General features: G+C 30.6%; 3 protein-coding genes and 1 non-coding gene across 4 annotated transcripts; all 4 read left to right on the forward strand.

Annotated features, from left to right (window-relative positions):
- The first annotated feature begins 2,108 nt into the window (after positions 1–2,108).
- LOC115707629 (lariat debranching enzyme) lies at positions 2,109–9,017 on the forward strand. Its single transcript, XM_030635649.2, is given in 13 exon segments — positions 2,109–2,385; positions 2,486–2,643; positions 2,803–2,924; positions 3,388–3,581; positions 4,361–4,543; positions 4,632–4,750; positions 4,841–4,980; positions 5,117–5,236; positions 5,421–5,532; positions 7,432–7,651; positions 7,932–8,111; positions 8,190–8,355; positions 8,519–9,017. Coding segments are annotated over 13 exon segments (2,256 nt in total). The 5' UTR covers positions 2,109–2,262; the 3' UTR covers positions 8,938–9,017.
- A 1,434-nt stretch (positions 9,018–10,451) lies between these two features.
- On the forward strand, positions 10,452–12,990 carry LOC115707621 (putative pentatricopeptide repeat-containing protein At3g25970). Its single transcript, XM_030635638.2, has one exon. It carries the CDS (start codon positions 10,764–10,766, stop codon positions 12,927–12,929), a length of 2,166 nt encoding a protein of 721 aa, XP_030491498.2. The 5' UTR covers positions 10,452–10,763; the 3' UTR covers positions 12,930–12,990.
- Positions 12,991–13,843: 853 nt separating this feature from the next.
- Positions 13,844–17,757, forward strand: LOC115707610 (eukaryotic translation initiation factor 3 subunit B). Its single transcript, XM_030635627.2, has 11 exons — positions 13,844–14,099; positions 14,230–14,467; positions 14,884–15,027; positions 15,159–15,287; positions 15,508–15,636; positions 15,717–15,800; positions 15,873–15,997; positions 16,102–16,300; positions 16,383–16,915; positions 17,005–17,113; positions 17,236–17,757. Exons 1-11 carry the CDS (start codon positions 13,978–13,980, stop codon positions 17,572–17,574), a joined length of 2,151 nt encoding a protein of 716 aa, XP_030491487.1. The 5' UTR covers positions 13,844–13,977; the 3' UTR covers positions 17,575–17,757.
- An 858-nt stretch (positions 17,758–18,615) lies between these two features.
- Positions 18,616–18,709, forward strand: TRNAY-GUA (transfer RNA tyrosine (anticodon GUA)). The gene is made up of 2 exons: positions 18,616–18,652; positions 18,674–18,709. It is a non-coding gene; the product is annotated as a tRNA-Tyr (tRNA).
- Positions 18,710–22,978: the final 4,269 nt, after the last annotated feature.

The raw sequence follows: 22,978 nt of genomic DNA on the forward strand, positions 1-22,978 counted from the left end.
ATTACTAAAGAGTAGTATAAATAGAATATGTTAGAAATTGGAATGAATTATAAATAATAAAATGATAAGATGTGAAATACGAGAGAGGATGATCAAATAAAGAATTTGGTAAGGTTGAAATGTAATTATGCAAATTCTATTTTAATATTAATATTAATTTAAACACAATTATAGTTCTACACCATTAATTACAATGGGAAGATGTATATAATAAAAGTGTAAATTTAAAAGTTACTTTTCTTTGTTTTCAAAATTTTTAAAATTTTAATTCTCAATTAAAAATTTAAAAAATAAAAACAATTTTATAAAATATATTTTTAGAAAATATTTTCACTTTTCTAATTAAAAAAACAGAAAACTGATTAAAATAGTATTACCAAATGCACCCTAAATGTGTAGAAATTTCTAAGAGAAAAAGACCCAAATCGTTGAAAATTTAAGGAAAAACCGTTATACTGAATTAAAAATAATAAAATTGGAATGAATTACTGAATGAAGATTCTGTCATCCAGTTTTGTGCTCATAAGTGAGGACTCACACACTAGACCACCATATATGCGCGCGCCGACCGTGCTGAGTTGGCGGTCAGGTGAGGTGTCAATTTATTCTTTTATAGAAAAATTATTTAATTAAATCGATATTATTTATTAATTAATTAATTGTTTTTTAAAGTTCATTAGAAGTAATGAAAGCGACCAGTCATTGATCCATTTTTTTGCCATGATCCAACTCCTCGTACGATCACATTACCGTTTTCTTACCTTTGATTTTGGATCGACTTTTCTATATAAGTCGTATCAGAACAACGAAAGAATGCATCTTTCAACAACAAAAAGAATTTCTCTTATTCCTCATGATTTTTTTAGAGCAATAATTAGGGGTGTAGTTGAGTGATATTATTTGGTGCAGAACGTATCGTATACAGAGACTGTTTTATTAGTTAACAAAATAAAGAGTACCCCTTGGAGATGCTCTTAAATAAGAGACAATTCACCGTAATATAAATGCACAAACCAGGGCGGCCCAAGTATTTTGGGGGCCTTGTGCAAAATTTTAAAATTGGGCTCTTAAAAAAAACCGTGTACATTAAAACTACAATTCTATTACTAGCATTTTTTTAAGATTCGTTCATAAATTTTCAACTATAAGTTTTTTATTTATGTATATATAATAGGAAAAAAAAATATGACTTTTCTTAAAAAAAAAAAATTGGGCCTTAAATAAAATGGGGCCTTGTGTAATGGCTCAAGCTGTCCAATGCTTGGGCCGACCCTTGCACAAACTAAAGTGGCGTTTGGTAACACTTTTGTTTTTAAATTTTTTATTCACAAAAATAAAAGTGAAATTTTTATTCTTGAAAAACAAAAATATATTCTACATTTTTATTTTTAATTTTTAAAATAAAAAATAAAAGTGTGTTCGGGTTCCAAGGTTAGAGTCGGAATCCAAAATATTAATTAGGAAAAAAAATAATTTTTTAAAAAAATAATTTTTCTTTGTTTTCAGAATTTTTAAAATTTTGATTCTCAATTAAAAAATGAAAGATTACAAAAATCAAAAATAGTTTCACTCTTCTAATTAAAAAAACAAAAAAATGATTAAAATAGTATTACCAAACACACACTAAATATGTAGAAATTTCTAAGAAAAAAAGACCCAAATCGTTGGAATTTTAAGGAAAAACTGTTATGCCGAATTAAAAACAATAAAACTGGAACGAATTATCGAATAAAGATTCTGGCTGAGGCGGCTCTGCCCGAAGTGTGCATGAAGAATTTCTCTTCTTTTTTATGATTTTTCTTAGAGCAATAATTAGGAGTATAGTTGAGTGATATCGTTCGGTGTAGAACGTATTGTACAAAGATTATTTTATCTTGGGGACGCCGTGGTTGTTAAACTGTCGTGCACACTTCGGACATAGCCACCATGAAAAAAAAAAAGATTACTTTATCGAAAACAGAGTTTCTGATATTCTAATTTACCACACGTGCTTAAAAAACTTCGAACGTATTTTTAACACTATAAATCATTCAATTTTTTTAAAAAATTTACAAGAATAATGTTGTAAACATAACCGACACCACCATCTAATAAAAAGTTCACACTAGCACTCCTCCAAAAATAAAATTAAAAACAAAATTGTTAAAAGAAAGGCGAAAACACAACATACTCGGCTTGGCGGCAAATCATCACTACTAGTCTGAGTCTGAGAGAGAGAGAAAGGAAGAAACTTTGAGAGTGATTGAATTTGGGTTTGACGCCATGAAAATAGCTGTCGAAGGTTGTATGCATGGTGACCTCGACAATGTTTACAAAACCCTCCAATATCTCGAAACACTTAACAACATCAAAATCGATCTCCTCATCTGTTGCGGCGATTTTCAGGTACTCATTTCTCTAATTTCAATCCTTCATTTTCTTTTTATGATGATTATGATGAAGAAGAAGCTGAGTGGTTTAATCTTTGTTCTGGAATTGGAATTAGTCTGTGAGGAATGAGAATGATTTGGAGAGCTTAAATGTTCCTCCCAAATACCGCTCCATGAACTCCTTTTGGAAGTACTATTCGGGTCAGGAAATTGCTCCTTATCCCACCATTTTTATTGGTGGCAATCACGAAGCTTCCAATTACTTGTGGGAATTGTGAGTATCTCTCAATTTTTGCTGTTTTTTCCCCCTAAAAGTTAGGCTTTTTCTCTCTTAGAAATCCCTAGACATGAAAGAGAACTGTTGAATCAATTCTACTTCCATGACATTCAGTAAGTTGATTTGTGATGATTTGTTGGGTATATTTTACTTTAGGTACTATGGAGGATGGGCTGCACCTAACATATACTTTTTGGGATTTTCTGGAGTGGTCAAGTTTGGAAATGTTCGCATTGGTGGACTCTCTGGAATATATAATAATCGAAATTATTATTCAGGTGAGTAAAGTGTTCTCATGTTGCTTATTGAGTGTGAATCTTGTATACTTTTGGTGATGAATGAAGTATTAAGATTCTGAAGATGAATGCTTTGCCTTTCATTTTAAATCTTTATATTGTGGGAAGTTAGTGTTATCATTTTAGGGTTTGTTAAGTGTAGCAGATAGATGACATAGCTAGTTAAGCTTATTATACAACAACTCTCAAGGTTGCTATTGAGAAACTCTTGATTCTAAATGATGATGGAAGCTGTATTTCGGTGTGATGGGCCTCTTTGGTCATAATAGTTGCAACTCTAGAGGCTTTAACTGATGAAATTGTGTTATTATTAAAAAGGATATTTTTCTTTGTTGAATTATGAGAAGTTTTATTTGTGTGCTTTGCGAGAAAAAGAAATTATCCTATCATATATTGGTGAACTCTAAAATGAAATGTTTTTTCATTTTATCTCTTCCGAGCACAGGGCATTTTGAGCGGCCTCCATATAATGAGAGCACCATTAGATCGATATATCATGTGCGTGAATACGACGTCCACAAACTTATGCAAGTTCAGGAACCTATAGACATATTTCTTTCACATGATTGGCCTCTTGGCATCACTGACTGTGGAGACTGGAAGCAACTTGTTCGGTTCAAGCCATATTTTGAGAAGGAGGTAAGATTGAGTATGTCAAGATGTTCTGTGAATGCCTTATTAATGTTGTGTTTAAAGACAATTGATGGCGCTTGATTTTTTTTCACACTTTCCTATTTTGTTGATTCTCATGCTTGTTAAATGGAAGCTAGGATTATTGCTAAAATGCTAATTATATATTTTCATATGGAAAATGTGTGAAGAAAGTTTTACATATCTTTAGGTCAAGTGGCAATAATTTCTTTTTTAATAATATAATTTTCATAAACGAAACATTAAAAATGTAAGAAGAATTCATAGCATGCATATCACTAGTATGATAGATCACCAGTGAGGTTCACTTATGTGGGAAGAGGATAACTAACTAAGCTAAGTTGTTTTACTTAGCTTAGTTGTCTTAGTAGTTTTATTTTTAGTAGTTGTTTGTTATGTTCTGTTAGGAGTTTTATTTTAGTGAAATTGTTATGTAGAACAGAAGTTAATTTAGGGGTGTAAATGAGCTTTGGAATGTGTTGATCTTAGTCTCTAATTGAGGCTAAGGTTTAAGAAATAAACAAAGATTTCTGGTGTTGTTTGTGATTGTTCTTGGCTGAGATTTTGAGAGTTCCTATCATGATACATTTGGTTTAAAAAATTGTTTCAACGCATTAGATATTGTTCTCTTTAAACCATGCTACCAAAGCATGACCTCCTTTTCCTATGGGTTTTGTTGATGATTTATTCATATGTGAATTGATCATTTCCTTTAATTTAAAGCATCAAAATGATATTTTTATGATTACTTGTTGAGATGTATCTAGATTCAGGAAAGAACACTTGGAAGTAAACCTGCTGCCGAACTGCTGGAGAAATTAAAACCCCCTTATTGGTTTTCAGCACATTTGCATTGCAAGTTTGCTGCTCGTGTTCGACATGGGGAAGGTGGTCCAGTGACAAACTTTCTTGCTCTCGACAAGTGCCTTCCAGGGCGTAAATTTTTACAGGTACTTGATGTGGTTTAATGCTAAAAAAGGATGCATCTTTGTTGTATTTGCTGATAGCTAACATCTTTTCGAATTGACTATTTTTAAGATCATTGAAATCGAATCAGAAGCAGGACCTCATGAAATTCAGTACGATGAAGAATGGTTAGCCATAACTCGGAGATTCAACTCTATATTCCCACAGACCAGGCAAAGAATGAATGTTAGGTGCGTGGGACTTAATCCAACTAACCGCATGGCCCCTTTCCTATAAACTTTTATTAGAGAGAGCTACTAAGTCTGGTTTTTGTATAATAGGAATTTACATCTTCACATGGAAGAATGTCGACAATGGGTGAAGACCAGGCTACTGGAAAGAGGAGCCAAACCTTTTGAATTCGCAAGGACAGTTCCCTGTTACGATCCTTCGAGAACTGTCTCCAGTAGCTCACCTCGTGGTATACTTTTTTTTTTAAACATTTTCATAACAAACTAAAAAAGTAGATTCGTTGTTGGGATTAGGTTGGGAGTATGAAAAACTTATTTTCATGGAAAGAGAAACATTTACAAAACTTTTAATCTTGAATTATGCAGGTTATACTCGAAATCCTCAAACAGAATCTTTCTTGCAGTTTCTAGATCTTCCCTACCTTCTTGATAACATGTCAGAATCCTTGGAAGTGTCAAAGACACCAGATTCACTGATTCATAGAGGTAATCTATTTCTTTCTCTTCACAAAGTATCAAACCCTTGAAATTAAAAAGTTCATGAATAGGAACTATTGATAACAAGCTATTAGAATACATTTCAAACTCAACAAATCTTCTGTTTATTTAGACACAGTTTTATTGAAAAAAGCTATCATTTTCGGTAAACTAATGTTATAACTATATACAGGTTCCGTTGATGATAACAACGAAAACATCCCCATTGATGATGTCGACGAGGATGAGGACGAGTTGGAAGAAGATGGAAAATGAAGCTTCAATAGTAAAATCTCCCACTTTAAGTAAAAATAATAATGCTAGTACATTCTAGTTCAAGTATATATATTTTTGACAACATGGTATTTTTTATACAACTTGACCAGAGAAGGTCCTTTTTTACTGAACTTGTTCCTTTGGCCCCATTCATTTATTTATTTAAAAAGGAAAAGCAAATTGGTGCACACGTTAACTAACTTTGTCTGACTTAACAGATGGGACTAAACCAAGCATTGAAGGTGAGCTAAACACCTACCTAAACAAGGCAGAACCACATTACAGAAGCTGCATGTGTCAACAAGTATCATGGTATGCCATTATGGGGAAAGAAAAGATATCAGGCATGGTCATTATGATCATTTTGTGGGGTTAGTCCATTGATTTAATGGTATAGCTGGGAACCTCATTCTTGAAAGTCTGGCTCACTCTCAGTGACGAAGCTAGAAATTTAGTTGAGTGAGGGCTTGAATAAATATTAAGTAAAAACTAATAAAAATAATGATAAATGTATCTTTTAAATTTTCATCTTCAACAAAATAAAATAATACTATTGACAAAAATAAAATAAAATATTGTCAATGGTATTAATTTATTTTTTAATAAAGTATTATTTTTTTTATTATTTGTATTGGACTACTTTTAAAATAGGCTTGATTAGAATAAGAGTAGACTCATGAATCATGATTAAGATATTGAGTGAGGGCTTTTGTGAATTGGACTTTAATAAATTGAGCAAAGTGAATTAATATATGTATATATCTACATATAAAAAATTTGATGTTTATATTTGAGTGAGGGCTTTAGCCCACATATGGGCTAAAGTCCCTCCGTCCCTGCTCACTCTACTACTACTTCTACTTTCTCTGCTCATGTTGACTTATCCTAGGTCATTAAAGAGTGCCATTTTTGTTTTTTTGGGTGTGTGCGTACAACTGGCCAAACTGACCTTGCCGACACGTTTTGGACTCAAACTTTAATGATTAAGTTTGATGGTTTTGTTCCTGACTTGAAGAATTTGTATGTTAGTGTTACTCTATATAAGCCTTAAACTTTCTGAAACTAAGACCATTGTTTTGTGGTGTTTTTCTGTTCTAAAAGAATGAAACAAGAACATAAGAAGATTAATTAGAATTTTTGCTTCTAAATTTTGATATGTACCAAATTATGTAACTTTTTCAAGTTATTAAAAATTCTCCTCGAACTATTGATATTGTTGGATTAAAGGACTTCTATCCAATCTTGCTTAATTTTATGTGGCGATTGTTCATCTATCGAATTATGTTCTCTGAACTTTGAGATGTATTAAATCGTGCTCTTTGAATTTGCGCTAGATTTCTATTAGTAAAATTAGATAATTTTTTTTTAATTTAACAATTTCAATAGTTCGGGAGAAATTTGAAATGACTTGAAAAAGTTCGGAGGCATGATTTAGTACATGATAAAGTTCGGGGAACAAAAATTCTAATTAACAAAAAATAAATAACTAAAAGTGAATTTATTTTTACTAGAAATAACTGACTCTTTTTGGATTGTGTATTCTTGTGTGTTTTTAGTATCTTTCTCAACTAAAAACACGCCCCAAAAAACTTGTGATTAACATCAATTTTAGTCATTATCATATCATAGTCTTTTATTATCTTTTTACAAGTTTTAAATGAGGTCTTATAACTTATCTCTCTCTTTCTTGAACATGAGTCTAATAATCAAATAGCTATAACTGTGATATCTACTACTTTATGATCTCAACTAACTAATTAAATGCAGATTTAAATGCATTGTATACTTCCAATTCATTACGTATAAGAGTATTATTTATCATTATTATTATTTCTACTTTCTCTCAATGATATTCAAGTTTTTGAAAAGCTCAACTTTTGAGTTTGAGCCCTCCTAATGGAGAAAAAAACTACAGGTTCCTTTTCTAGACCAAAAGTCCTATCTTATTATTACTATCTTATTCTCTTCTTCTTTTGTATTATTATATCTCCTTCTCCTTGTTGTGGGGACCTCTCTTTTGGGTTCTACTCAGCTTCATGTCCTTCTGCTGAGTTTATGATCAGAAACACTGTCAGAACAGCCTCTTCAAGAGACCCAACTGTCCCCGGAAAACTCCTTCGTTTGCTCTTTCATGACTGCTTTGTTGAGGTAAACATTAACATTCCATAAGCTTTATCATAAGTGTAATTGGATGGTGTGTTTGATAGCTAGTTTCCGAGTTTTAGCTAGTTCAGAGCTTTTTAACTCGGAAACTAGCTCATCATGCGCCTAATTAGGTGGCGTGTCAAAAAATGATAACATATGATCTTTTATTTTGACACACCACTTAAAATTCAATAAACAAACCTCTCTAGCTCGAGAACAAGCCTTTGTACTCGAGCTAGATAGTACTATTTTTTTCTTAAGTACTTTTGCATGGTTTTTACAGGGCTGTGATGCATCGGTGTTGCTACAAGGAAACGGGACAGAGCGAAGCGATCCAGCAAACACATCTCTAGACGGGTTTTCAGTGATAGATTCGGCTAAAAAAGTACTTGAATTTTTTTGTCCAGAGACTGTTTCTTGTGCTGACATTTTGGCTTTAGCTGCAAGAGATGCTGTTGAATTTGTGAGTGTTTTTATCATTATGTTTTTCTATGTGTTATGGTTGAGTTTTTAAATTGTTGTTATTAATGTGATTGTATAGACTGGTGGACCAGTTGTTGAGATTCCAACAGGTAGGAGAGATGGGAAGGTTTCTTCAGCTTCAAATGTTCGACCTAACATCATTGATACAAGCTTTACAATGGATGAAATGACTAAGCTGTTCATCTCAAAAGGGTTGTCTTTGGATGACCTTGTCACTCTTTCAGGTACATATTTACAATAAATTTTAATCTTAATTCATTATTATCGACACTAGTTACTACTTAGTTACCAGTTACCAGTTACCAGTTACTTTTTAATAAAACATTGAACTATTATAAGAGATAAACAATATTCAATTTCTAATGTTTTGGCGTGTTTTGGATGTAGGAGCTCACACGATAGGACGAGCTCATTGTGGCGCATTTAGTGACCGGTTTCAAGAAGATCCCAAAGGGAAACTTACCCTCATCGATGCATCACTCGACAGTGCATACGCAAATGAGCTCATGAAGAAATGCCCGGCTAATGCACAACCTTCTACGACGGTCAACAACGATCCAGAAACCTCATTTGTGTTCGACAATCAATATTATAAAAATCTTTTGAAAAAGAAAGGTCTATTCCAATCAGATTCTGTGTTGTTTGGTGATACCAGAACGAGTAAAAGAGTTGAGAGTTTTGCGAAAAACCAATTTAGTTTCTTTGAGAGTTGGAGTCAATCGTTTTTGAAGTTAACTACTATTGGTGTTAAAACAAATGAGGTAGGGGAAATTAGAGCCTTATGTTCATCTACTAATGATGGTTGAAAATAGTAATGAATAAAAAAAATCTTTAGTACTAAATGCTAATAAATAATTAAGCTTAAAAGAGTTGCTTTGATCATTAATATACCTCTTATAGTATATACATAATTCTGTCCATTAATTATGAGCCTTAAATTTTGTTTGTTGCATGTTTGGTTGATGAACATTGATTTTTGTCCTCAATGTTGTCAAATAATTAAGTGTATAAAATGAATGAGAGACTAGTAATTTATTCTTTTTTATATAAATAAATATATGTTTTGAACATAGTATCTAGTGTTTTATTTTAGTCTAATTTTTAGTATTGTTAAAGTAATCAAAAAATAAGAATATTTGCAGTATATGTACTTAAAATTTTGAGTTAGTACTCAATGATATAAAATTGTAATTTTGTCTAGTTCCTTCACTATAGGTTTTGTTGGTGTCTTAAAATTTGTAACTAAATTTTAGTTTTTGAATTTGTCAAAAAAAGATTTGAAAGTAACCGATCTTACACGTTTTCGTCAAGGTGTAATAATTTAAAATTTGAATCTTATATGTGATTTATTTAAAACACTAACATATTGATAGGAATCTCCTATTTTTTAAGTATAGACAGTAGTGAAAAAAAGAAAAATAGAGTTAAATAGTAGCTAATAATTGAAGTGAACAAGCTATTGGGTATTCCAGAGACCCAGTGCTCTCCCAAGTCAAGAGCAATAGTTCTATTATCTTTATACCCTTTTATTTATTAACTAAAGCCTATCACATGCATGTATTGACGAAATTGAACCAAATTACAATTTTACTATAAGTATTTTAAGCGCTATAAAAAAATTATTAAATGTTTATCAATTACATAAATTAAACTTTTTGAGAATTTATATAACAAATATCTTCATGAAGTTACTATTGCTCCAAAAAGATTGATTAAATAACAATATAAGTTTTTGGTGTAGGTTTATTAGTCTTGTTTTATTTTTGAGTAATTTAGTTAATTTAAATAACTAGTAAATAGTACCCTTTCAAAACAAAAAATACAAATAGTATTATAATGATATACATTAGCACACAATATGAATCAGTAAAAAAAAGAAAATATTGCTTCTGAAATTAAAGATTCAATAATATTAAATTAATTAAATTGATTGTAATATTTAAATTTTAATAATTATAATTATTTTTTTATGAGCTTCTATAATTATTGTTGAAAAAAAATATTAAAATTATTTTTTTAAAAATAAAGAACAAATATTTCATCCAAAAATAATATGAGAGTAATACACCATGAAAAAATAATAGAGAAGTCATTCATACTAATTCACCATCCACCGTGTATACAGTGTTAATTCATGATTATGAAAATGATTACTAAAATACATGTGTATTTTATAATTTTAATAAAAAAATACATTAAAATTATAAAATACATATTTATTTTAATGATTAACTCTTTATTTATAATAAAAATACAAAATATATAACACAAATTTAAACTAAGAAAACGAGTTGGTATATTAAAAAAAGCAGGGGACTTGAATAAAACAAGACACGAATCCAAACACGACATCAAATTAAGTTTGAGTCGTGTTGGACTTACTTTATAAAAGTATTGCATGGTAGAGACATATATTTACAACTCTATGTCCACCTATCATTGCCATGAGTGTGGAGGTTGAAATCTTTGTACTCTCAATCTCAAGGGTGTTCACTCTTACATCTGATGGGGTTTAGAGATGAACACATTGTCTCAGCCAAACACTCTTTTTGTGGGAAATATATATAGTGTTTGAAGGTACAAACAAACCACCATAACTCTATTGTGATTTTTGTGACCAAAAGACTATTGAATGCAGTCACTGCACTCACTTATTTATAGTTCATTAAATGCATTTTCCAAAGTTTCAATAACCCATTCATGGGCAATCAAATCAGGTTCCATAACAGATATTTACATAGCTAACAACATCCTTAATGGGTATTCGAAATTTCAAGAATTTCGGTATGCCCATAAACTGTTTGATGAAATGTTTCACAGAGACACTGTGTCTTGGAATACAGTTATTGCTGGTAATGTAAACTGTGGGAAATTTGAGTTTGCTTGGGAAGTTTTGAGAAACATGAGAAGATTTGGATATGAACTTGATGGTTACACATTTGGAAGCATACTTAAAGGAGTTGCTTTTGTTAACAGATGGGATATTGGGCAACAATTACATTCATTGTTATGTAAGATTGGTTGTATTGGTAATGTTTATTGTGGAAGTGCACTTTTGGATATGTATGCAAAATGCGAGAGAGTTGAGGATGCATTTTTGGTGTTTGAAGAAATGCCCGAAAGAAACGCTGTTTCGTGGAATGCGTTGATTTCGGGTTATGTTGAAGCGGGCGATCGAGGTACTGCGTTCGGTGTTTTTAAATGTATGGAAGAAGAACAAAGTGTGAAGCTTGATGATGGTACTGTCTCACCACTTTTGACATTGCTTAATGGTGTTGAGTTTTATCAGTTAACTATGCAGATTCATGGGAAAATTATAAAGCATGGTGTGGAATCTAATAACAAGGTTTGTAATGCTATGATTAGTTCATATTCTGATTGTGGATCTTTAGGAGATGCTAAGAAAGTGTTTGATGGTTCTTTTGAAAACAGAGATGTGGTGACATGGAATTCCATGATTGGAGCTTGTTTAGTTCACAACAAAGAAGATTATGCATTTAAACTCTTTATGGAAATGCAGTGGTTTGGATTTGAACCAGATATATATAGCTATACTAGCATTATAAGTGCTTGTTTTGAAGAAGCACATAAGAACTATGGAAAATCTCTCCATGGTTTGATTATAAAAAGGGGACTTGAACAATCAGTTCCAGTTAATAATGCTTTGATTGCTATGTATCTTAAGTCAAATAACAGATCCATGGTGGAAGCTTTGAACATATTTGGATCCATGAAGTTGAAAGATCGTGTTTCGTGGAACTCGATTCTGACCGGATTATCACAACTCGGGTTGAGTGAAGATGCCTTGAAACTGTTTGCACATATGAGAAATTTAGCTATAGAAATCGATCACTACACGTTTTCGGCTGTCCTCAGGTCTTGCTCGGATTTAGCAACCCTCCAATTAGGCCAACAGGTTCATGTATTGTCACTTAAATCGGGCCTTGAGTCAAACGAATTCGTCACCAGCTCGCTGATTTTCATGTATGCAAAGTGTGGAATCATAGAAGATGCAAAGAAATCGTTTGAAAACAACCCGAGAGACAGTTCAATCACATGGAATTCGATCATTTTCGCTTATGCTCAACACGGGCAAGGCTACATTGCACTGAACCTCTTTGAAGAAATGAAAAACAAAGAAGTGAAAGCCGATCACATCACATTCGTTGCGGTTTTAACAGCTTGTAGCCATATTGGTTTGGTTGAACAAGGCTGCAAGCTTTTAAAAACAATGGAAACCGAGTATGGAATACCTCCCCGAGCAGAACATTATGCTTGCGCTGTTGATATGTATGGACGAGCAGGGCATCTAGACAGGGCGAAAACATTGGTCGAATCAATGCCATTCGAGCCTGATGCAATGCTGTGGAAAACTTTCTTAGGTGCTTGCAGGGCTTGTGGAAACATTGAACTAGCTAGCCAGATTGCTAGCCATCTTCTTGAAGTGGAACCCGAAGAGCATTGTACTTACATACTCCTTTCGGATATGTTCGGGTATCTAAGGCGTTGGGATGAAAGAGCAAATGTAAAGAGGCTTATGAGAGAAAGGGGTGTGAAAAAAGTCCCTGGTTGGAGTTGGATAGAGATTAAGAATGAGGTACATTCTTTCAAAGCTGAAGATCGTTTACACCCCAATTCTGATCAGATATATTTTGTTCTTGAAGTTTTGATGTTTGAGTTTAGAACAACATTAGATGTTGTTGATGATGATTTTGATGTTTTGATTGACAATTTGGAGGATTTGGCTTTGTTTTCTGATCCTATTCCAGTTGCTTTGTTTTCTGAAAGTGGAATGTAAGACCATCCCTGTAAAATTGAGTTATATTTAGCACAACAAATAGTGAAAATAATTATATAAATATTATTTTTTGTAAAATTTTTATATTTTTGCCTAAAAGATTTTTTTAATATATTTTTAAGGTGTTCTATAAAAAAAATACAAAAAGAAAAATATTTTAATATTTTCATGAATTTACTGTTTTTTTCTTATATTTTTATAGATTTTTTTTTCTAATGCGGAGTGTTATTTTTTTGTTATTTTTTAAAAATATTATAGATATTGTTGCTACAAGAAAACAATATGATTTATTTTTACAATTATACAAAGTATTGTTTTTCTATTATTTTAGAACACTGTTATTTTGAAGTTGTTGCTACGAGAAAATAATATTTTTTTTCGTCAAAAAATAAGTAAAAAAACATGTAAAAAAATCCATCAAAATATAAATAAAAAAGAAAGGTCTATAAAAATATAAAAAAACATTCTGTAGGATTGTAAAAAAAAAAACATAATTACATAAGACATCGTATTTTTTGAAAAAAAATTATATTTTTATATTTAAATTTTTTTTTATATATATTTTTACGATTTTTTATAGAAACAACACAAAAACAACAAGAAACTATATAAAAGTAAGATGAAAATGAAAATAACATCTAAATAATATCAACATAATAACAAAAAATTAATAACAAATTAACAAAAGTACAATATAAAAAAACCTTATTTTCTGTCAATAAAATCAGAAAAATTATAAAACCGTATTTTTGTAATTTTTTTTGTTGGTTTTGTGTATTTGTAAAATAACAAAAAAAAAATTGTTTTTTTTGTAAATTTCCCTTAATTATTGACGGAAATAAGTGAATGGGCCTGGGCTGGGCCTGGGCTTGTGTATAAACTTGAGGCCCAAGATTTGATCTCGTTTTCATTGAAACCCTACGAACATTTTCACCATATTCCTCTGTAACTAAAATCTACGTATCGTCAGTGGAGAGAGCTCTCCGGATAACTCCTTAAAACCCTAGCCTTCTAATTGGCTCTGAGAGAGAGAAGCTGTACCACAATCATGGCGGACGTCATGCTACTCAACGAGGTTGAGACCACGGCGGCGCGATTAGGTATAGATTTATCCGAGATAGATCTGGACTCTATTCGTCTTCCTCCTGGAGAAGATTTCGGCATCAAAAGGTAAACATTTGCTTTGCAATTCATTTTTGATCGTATTAGGGTTTAATTTATGCTGTACGTTTCGATTTTGAAGATATATATGTATATTTAGCTGGCTTGTTTGTTACTTAATGTGAACTTGGATTTTTAGTGACGATGAAGATGTATTCCGGGATGAAAATATGGAGTTCGATTCCGGGTTTGGTAATATTATAGTTGTAGATAATATTCCGGTTGTTCCTCGGGAGAAGTTTGAGAAATTGGAGGGTGTAATTCGTAAAATTTACAGTCAGATTGGTGTAATCAAGGAAGATGGTTTTTGGATGCCAACTGATCCAGAAACTCATAAAACCTTAGGGTTTTGTTTTGTTGAATTCAATACTCCTCAGGTGAACTCACTCTCTTTGTTTGTTTTTTATTTTTTTAAGAGATATTGCTTGGAAGAATTTTGATTTTGTATGTACGAATTTAAGACTTTACCAACTCATGGTATTAAAATTGAATTTTGTGAACATTACTTCAGTAAAATACTTATTTATGTATTGTTTGTTCTATAGTAAAAGCTGGATGTTTTAAAAGAGGCTACTATATTCAATTTCTAAAGACTTAACTTATGTTCTACAAGTCATTCTAAGAGGACTTATGTTGTTACTTGTAGCATTTGGTAAAAATCAATTATGATGGAACTGCTAGTTTGTTTTACTTTTGTGGCTAGGTAGTGAACTGCTAATTGTAAAATTGGCTTAAAAGAATCAGGTAATTGTTGTTTCTCATTCACTTCTCTTTGTTATTGCTACCTTTGTAGGAAGCTGAACTAGCCCTGAAAACGAATGGGTACAAGTTGGACAGATCACATATTTTTGCTGTCAACCTGTTTGATGATTTTGAGAAATATATGAAAGTTCCGGATGAGTGGGCCCCTCCGGAAGTTGTGCCTTATACTCCTGGGGTAAGATTTTTATCTGTACTCTTGGATTCTAGCAAGTTGAAACGAACAGTCATAAGTGTTAAAAGTTGGGCCGTTATGTCTCGTTGATTGTTGATTGTTGATTGTTCTTGTCTGTTGTTATATTTTTGCAGGAAAATCTTCAAAAATGGCTTACAGATGAAAAAGCCAGAGACCAGTTTGTTATCCGTGCTGGTACGGATACTGAAGTTCTATGGAATGATGCCCGACAAATGAAGCCCGATCCTGTTTACAAGCGTGCTGTGAGTGATTAATTTGATATTTACTCTTTTCTTCCCTCCTGATTTAAGTGACCTGTTAGTCAGTGTTGTAGGAAATTAGCTCTTGGTCAATCTTACTATTTATGCAAATTTCCAAATGGACAATAAACTTCGATCGATTAGGACAGGATTATCTATACTTTTGGCTATGCGCTTACCATTTATCGTTTACCATTAAATATTAAATTTCATTTTGTTACAGTACTGGACGGAAAGTTTTGTCCAGTGGTCCCCATTGGGGACTTACTTAGCAACTGTGCACAGACAAGGTGCTGCAGTTTGGGGTGGAGCCTCTACTTTTAATAGGTTGATGCGTTATGCACATCCCCAGGTTTGTTTTTGGCTCTTGGTTTCTATTTTTTTCTCTAATATATTATTTTTTAGTCTTTATAATTTAGTTGTAAACTGCAGGTTGGACTAATTGATTTCTCCCCTGGGGAGAACTACTTGGTGACTTACAGCAGTCATGAACCGAGCAGTCCAGACGAGCCAAAGGTGAGCACTTTGCTATTTGTTAATTTTGACTGTTAATTCTGCTGCCATTATTTATGAGAGCTTTTGGTGCAGAGAGTTGTCATCAATATTTTTGATGTAAGAACTGGAAAGGTTATGAGAGATTTCAAGGGCACAACCGATGAGTTTGCAATTGCAGGAAGCGGTGGTGTGTCAGGGGTATCTTGGCCTGTTTTCAAGTACTATATATTTGCCCTCTTGATATTGATATTGCCAATGTTATTTACAACATTATGATTGTGTTTTTTTACATCATACATTAATGGGTTACATGATTTTTCAGATGGGGTGGTGGAAAAGAAGATAAATATTTTGCAAGGCTGGGGAAGAATCTGATCTCTGTTTACGAGACAGAAAACTTCTTCCTTCTTGATAAGAAATCCTTGAAGGTCGAGAATGTGATGGATTTCAGTTGGTCTCCTACTGATCCAATTCTTGCCCTGTTTGTTCCTGAATTAGGGGGTGGCAATCAACCTGCTAGAGTGAGTCTAGATTTTCTCTTAGCTGACTCTTAGTTTGACATATGAATAAACGCCATATTAATTTGTGTGCTCCAAATGACAGGTGAGTCTTTATCAAATCCCCAGTAAAGAAGAACTTAGACAGAAGAATTTGTTCAGTGTTAGTGATTGCAAAATGTACTGGCAATCCAATGGGGATTACCTTGCAGTAAAGGTTGATCGCTATACAAAAACTAAGAAATCAACATACACAGGCTTTGAGCTATTCAGGATAAAAGAGCGTGACATCCCGATTGAGGTGTTTGAGCTGGAAAATAAGACTGACAAGATTATTGCCTTTGCTTGGGAACCAAAGGGTCACAGGTTTGCTATTATCCACGGCGATAACCCCAGACCCGATGTAAGCTTTTACTCAATGCGGAGCGGTAATAACACAGGCCGTGTTTCCAAACTTACCACTCTAAAGGGCAAGCAAGCAAATGCCCTATATTGGTCGCCCACTGGTCGTTACATTATTCTAGCGGGATTGAAAGGAATGAACGGGCAGTTGGAATTTTACAATGTCGATGAATTAGAAACCATGGCTACTGCTGAGCATTTTATGGCAACAGACATTGAATGGGATCCTACTGGAAGGTAATTCTATAAAAGGCGATCATTGTTATCCATCTTTATCTTGGATTTGTTTCTTCGATGATCTGACCAGTTCTATTTGTAACAATTAGGTATGTTGCAACTGCTGTGACTTCAGTCCATGAGATGGAGAATGGATTTAACATTTGGTCCTTTAATGGCAAGCTGCTTTACCGGATATTGAAGGATCATTTCTTCCAGGTAATTTCATTATTCCCCGTTTTAACTTTCAGAAATGAATGAACTTTACTTGCGGGTTCTTTTGTCTGAATATCTTACGAGAGAGATTTATTTGACATGATTCTATTTTGTATTTGCTACAGTTTCTGTGGCGGCCAAGGCCTCCACCTTTCTTGAGCCCTGAGAAAGAAGAAGAGATTGCAAAGAACTTGAAAAAATACAGCAAGAAGTACGAGGCAGAAGACCAGGACGTGTCAATGCTATTGAGCGAGCAAGATCGGGAGAAGAGGAAGATGTTGAAGGAAGAATGGGAGAAATGGGTGGCCGAGTGGAAGCGGTTGCATGAAGAAGAGAGATTGGAGAGAGAGAAGCTTAGGGACGGAGAAGCTAGTGATGATGATGAAGAAGAATACGAAGCCAAAGAAGTTGAAGTCGAAGAAGTATTGGAAACAACCGAAGAGATCCTTCCGTTCGAAATTTGATCAGAGGAGGAAAACCAGTATTCTTGAAGTGAGGTTTTCATAAAGAAACTTTGAAGAAGTGAAGTCTTTTTTTGTCTAGGAATTTTTGTTTTCTTTGAAACTGAGTTAAAAACAACTTTGATTATTCCTGTAATATTTTTGTTCCAAATTATTTTTGATTTAATAGACTTAGAATTTTGCTGAGTGTTATTATGCACAGAACATGGGTTATTTTAGAACACTTGAAAGAGATTTCACCTCAGCAAATGTCTTTTTGTTTTACAAAATCCTTTGTATACTTCACTATGCATAAAAATTACTAACATGGTCTTTTGCAAAATGATAATGTATATAGAAGGTGTTTTGTGAAAAGCAATTTATAAATTAATTAAAAGGATATTTTTGAAAATTTTCTTTAGTTGTTGATTGAGTAACAATTCACACAAAAGAAAGGAATAAAAAAAATCCTAATTTCAAAATGAATCAATTGATATATAGCACATAGATTTGACAATACAAAAATAATATTAACAATACCTATTAAAGTATTGGTAATATGTATACTTTAATATGTATTCATCCAAAAAAAAAAAGGATACAGGTAATATGTCGTTCCAAAAAAAAAAAGTAAAGGTAATATGCACTATAGAGAGGTGTAATGAAATAGAAATAATATCAATAAAAAAAAAAAAAAGAAGAAAAACTTCAAAGAGAAAATAAGTAGACTTAGCCTAGCTGACCATACAGTGAAAACAACTACATACCACCAATCACGTTAGGAATAAAATAAAATTTTGATTTTGGTAAGTAACAATGTTTTTTTAACATGTATTAATAATTGTTTATGTATATATTTTTTTTTAAAGAAAATATAGCTTTATATGGTAAATGTGCACATTTCAACTAAGTAAATTTTATTTTCAATTTCTTGTTGGGATGTGTATTCATACATGTCACATTAATAAATAAATTATTTTTAATTTATATTAAATGATAATATGAATAAAATAGGAAGTAATATTAAGTATATATATATTAAAATGAGATGAGATAATTCAAAAACCGACCTTAGCTCAGTTGGCAGAGCGGAGGACTGTAGTTGGCTTTAAACCCATTAGATATCCTTAGGTCACTGGTTCGAATCCGGTAGGTCGGATTTTTATTTTCATTATTTTAACTATTAACTTTTATATATTTATATATACTTAATTTTTTTTATTAACAGATTACATCTTCCACATATAAATATTATTTTATCTTCTAATATTTGTCATATCATTCTTTTCTTCCAATTATGATGATAAAGATGTTTATCCATCAAATAATTATGTAAGGCTGTTTGATTTTTATTGACAAAAAATATAAGTTTTATAAGGTAATAAATTAATAAAAATTATAAATTTTATGGGTTTCAGATAAAGATAAGTGAGGATAAATTTAAAAATAAAATTAATATTATTTTGGATTTGTATTTTATAAAAATCATTGAATAGACCTTTTGTATTTTGTGAATGATAAATTAGACTCTGTCTTTTGTATTTTAAAAAATACAAGATCTAATTTATTATTTAATAAAATAAATGATTCGATCAATAACTTTTGTAAAATATATAATCAAAAATAATATTTATCTTTGAAAATATATGATTGATAAAAATAAAAAGAAATAATTATAGAGACAAAAATAAAAGTATTTAAAATTTCTATTTATAAAAAATTAAGTAGTGTTATGACTGATTTTATTTACCTCGAACTCTAAAGATACTATCTTAAGCCATATATATATTGAAAATATATGATATTACAAAACAATCTATTTCCACTAAAATACAATAATTATTGAAGTACTATTATTAATTATTTATATTGAATTAATTTTGTTAATGTCAAAATCTTGACAACTACTAGACAATTTATTCACAAAGAGAATAGATGTGAAGACTAAAGAGAAAATTGATTGACTTCACAATCACATGTAAAATTTTCCCATAAAAATAGAAAAATGTTAGGGCTAAAATAAAATATAATTTAGAGAATAATAAGAAAAGTTCTTTATTTTAAGATTATCTTTATTAAAATTAGCTGTTACATAATAATCATAGCCACCAAATAAGGTTCACATGTGAACAAAAATATAAATAATTTTTTGTATGTGTATGTCATTTTCGATACATAGGATCAAATCCATACTATTATTCTCAATAGTGTTTTGAACCTAAAATAATTATAGTAATAGTAAATAAAAAAAAATGAGATGTACTAAATTATATCGTCTAAAATTTTTAAGGTTATTAAAATTTTTGCTCAAACTATTATAATTGTTAGAATTTCAAAAAAAAATTTATCCAATTTCGTTTTATTTTGCTAACGGATATCTAACACGAGTATTGTCTATGTACTAAAATTGTGTCTCTTTAACTTTAATCAATTTCATGCGCTAGTTAGTAAATTGAGCGAAAATTCTTAAGTCTAACAATCTCAATAACTCGGTAAAAATTTTAACAAACCTAAAAAATTCGAGAAGTACAATTTATTTACATGTTTTTTTTTTTTTTGATAAAGTATTTATTATATGTTAAGATTCAGAAAAATCCTCAATGGCAGAAGAAAAAGAGCATGTGGGGTCATTTGTCCTTTTTGTTCATATAAATTTTGTGTATAAATTTTTGAATATTTTACATTTTGATCTCATAAAAATAATTTTTTTTATTTATGTCCTTACATATTTTTATATTTGTTCCTATAAAATTTATATATATTTTTTTTTATTTTTATCTTATTATTTGCATTCTTATAAAATTTATATTTTTCATTTGTATTCTCACATATATTTATTTTTATTCTTACAAAATTTGTATTTTTCTCAATAAAATTATATTTTCATTAATGCTTCAAAAAATTTTTTTTGCTCCACTAAATTATTGGGATCGAGAATTCTAATTATCCTATTGTTAATGTTTATAATTGTATTCTCTCTCAAAAAAATGTATTTATTTGGTACATGATAGAATTAGAATCTAATATTTATTATATATTAAAAAACAAAATATATGTCTATTCCATAATTTTTTAAAATAATTTATTTTTATATACCAATTAGAGCAACAATAAACTCCGAAATCACGCACAACCAAACAATCACACATCACAAAAAGCCAAAGAAAGGGTTCACACTGTTATTTGTTTCGAGATATTTTGTAAAATTTTGAGAAATTGAAAAAATTTAACACGTTGAAAATAAGATTGAAAATATATAGTCTGCTGCATGTGAGTTTCTTTTATTTTCTATGCATGTGGGATAGACTATTTAAACTTACTTTCGGCGTATTATGAGTGATAGGCTGCCCAAAAAGCAATGCATATCTTGTTAGTACCCTATTAATTCATTTAAGTCATCTATAATTGTGTAATTTCATACATAGTCTTAAAATCATCATACTTAACTTGACACAGACAATGTGAAAAATTGTACATCTTACTTGGTCTTTTCCCTTACGAATCTCGACAATGTGACTATCACAAATAATGACTCATAAATATCGAAAAATTCGAAAGATACTCTTTTTGTTTCTATTGGTTGGTCTCTATTTTTAATCCTTGGAGCATTCTCATTAAGTGTTTTATAATAGCTAAAAGCTAAAAAGAAAAATAGCTAAAGGCTTAAAATTGATCCCCATCAAATGCTTTAAAACTTTAGTTATTATATCTCATTCCAATCTCCAAGAAATCTTTATTTACATATAGCTCAATGAATAGTGGTGAGCTAAATATATTTTATAATTTTTTTATCCTTTCATTCTTTAATTAATTGTATTTATTTTACTTTATTGGTCATTTTTTTAATTTTAATTATTAAAATATAAGTAAAGATATAATATTTAAATGATATAAAAAAATTAATGTGCGGTGTCATATATAAAGGTGTGAGGTAAAATAAATAAAGTGAGATTTTAATAAAGTATTTTGAAAAATAAAATAGACTAAGAGAGATTATTACTAATAATTTCCTTTTATATGTTTGGGTATATTTCAAAAAAATTAGATGTAAAAAACTATATCTATATAAGGGGTGTTCATCAAACTGTCCACATTGTATAAACTGTTTGTATCGTACCACATCATGTAAAAAATATATGGTGTGGTGTGATTTGTAGTTTTAAATTTAATAATTGCGATTCAAACCGCATCATACTATATATTATAAAGTTACTAATTTTTACAATATGTTTTTTTTTTTCATATAAGAACAAATATATTTAACATATGTGTATATTATATTCTTTTTTAGAGACAATTTAATATAATGACTTGATGTTTATTATATGTGTTATGATATTTAAACTTTAATAAGATTTTTTTTTTTTGTATTGCTAAACTTTATTAGATTGATTTTTTTAATTTTTATTATAATATTTGATAATGATGATAATGTAAACCGCTCAAACCGTACCACACCACACTATATTTTCGTAATGTGATTTTTTGCAGTTTGAAGATCTCACAATATGCTTGCGGTTTAAAAATTTACAAAAACAACATATGTAATTTGATTTTTAAAAAAAAAATTACAACTTACACTACCCACAATGCGAACACCCTACTCCATACATAACATATATATTATTGTATAAAATAAATGATAAGAGGCAAGCTATGGTATTGGTAGCCAGTAAAAGTTAATTTTTAGTTTCCCATTGGAAAATTTTAGGAAAGATTCCAACTTTGTTCCACCACACAATTTCCAACTTGTATATGCCTGGCCTATAACTACCTAAATAAGATTCCAAATATCCTTATCTCCTATTTATATTTATATATACATATATATATACTTAGAAGAAAGTTACGCGTGCGCACGTATACTTACATGTTAAAAAGGCTTCTATAATTTAATTAAGAAAGATTCAATAAATAATCATATAATTTAAAATGGTTTAAAAACTAATTTTAATTAGTGTGTGGGGTTATTTGAAAATCAATAGTGAAAAGTCAAATTTAAAATTTGTAGAAAGAGAAGAGGAGAATGGAGATTAGCTTGAAATATATTTAAAAAATAATAATGCTACACACTTACTACGGACACTTAACTCGAGCCGGTAATAATAAAATTATAAAGAATAGGGGTAGCAGGCATATAACTGGACATATGAAAGAAAGAATATAAAAAACAAGAAATATGATAACTTCCAAATAATTTTATAACAAAGCAATGCTCTCCAAATTTATCTTAATATCATTCTTCTCTTGAAACCTCTCATCAATCTCATAGTACTTCATGATAGATTCAACAAAATATATGTGTTTATGTATATTTGGATTCAACAAAATATATGTGTTTATGTATATTTATTTTGAGCAAATCAGTAAACATATATTTTCAACAAATTAACCCGATAAACTCAAAATCCACATATATATAGCTAAG

The sequence above is a fragment of the Cannabis sativa genome, chromosome X, assembly GCF_029168945.1.
Source record: "Cannabis sativa cultivar Pink pepper isolate KNU-18-1 chromosome X, ASM2916894v1, whole genome shotgun sequence".
Classification (NCBI taxonomy): Eukaryota; Viridiplantae; Streptophyta; class Magnoliopsida; order Rosales; family Cannabaceae; genus Cannabis; species Cannabis sativa.

Coding starts and splice junctions, on each gene's coding strand:
- LOC115707621 (XM_030635638.2), top strand. CDS start 10,764: ATGCAGTCACTGCACTCACTTATTTATAGTTCATTAAATGCATTTTCC.
- LOC115707610 (XM_030635627.2), top strand. CDS start 13,978: ATGGCGGACGTCATGCTACTCAACGAGGTTGAGACCACGGCGGCGCGA. Junction 16,301..16,382: donor GTGGCAATCAACCTGCTAGA/GTGAGTCTAGAT, acceptor TCCAAATGACAG/GTGAGTCTTTATCAAATCCC. Junction 17,114..17,235: donor TGAAGGATCATTTCTTCCAG/GTAATTTCATTA, acceptor TATTTGCTACAG/TTTCTGTGGCGGCCAAGGCC.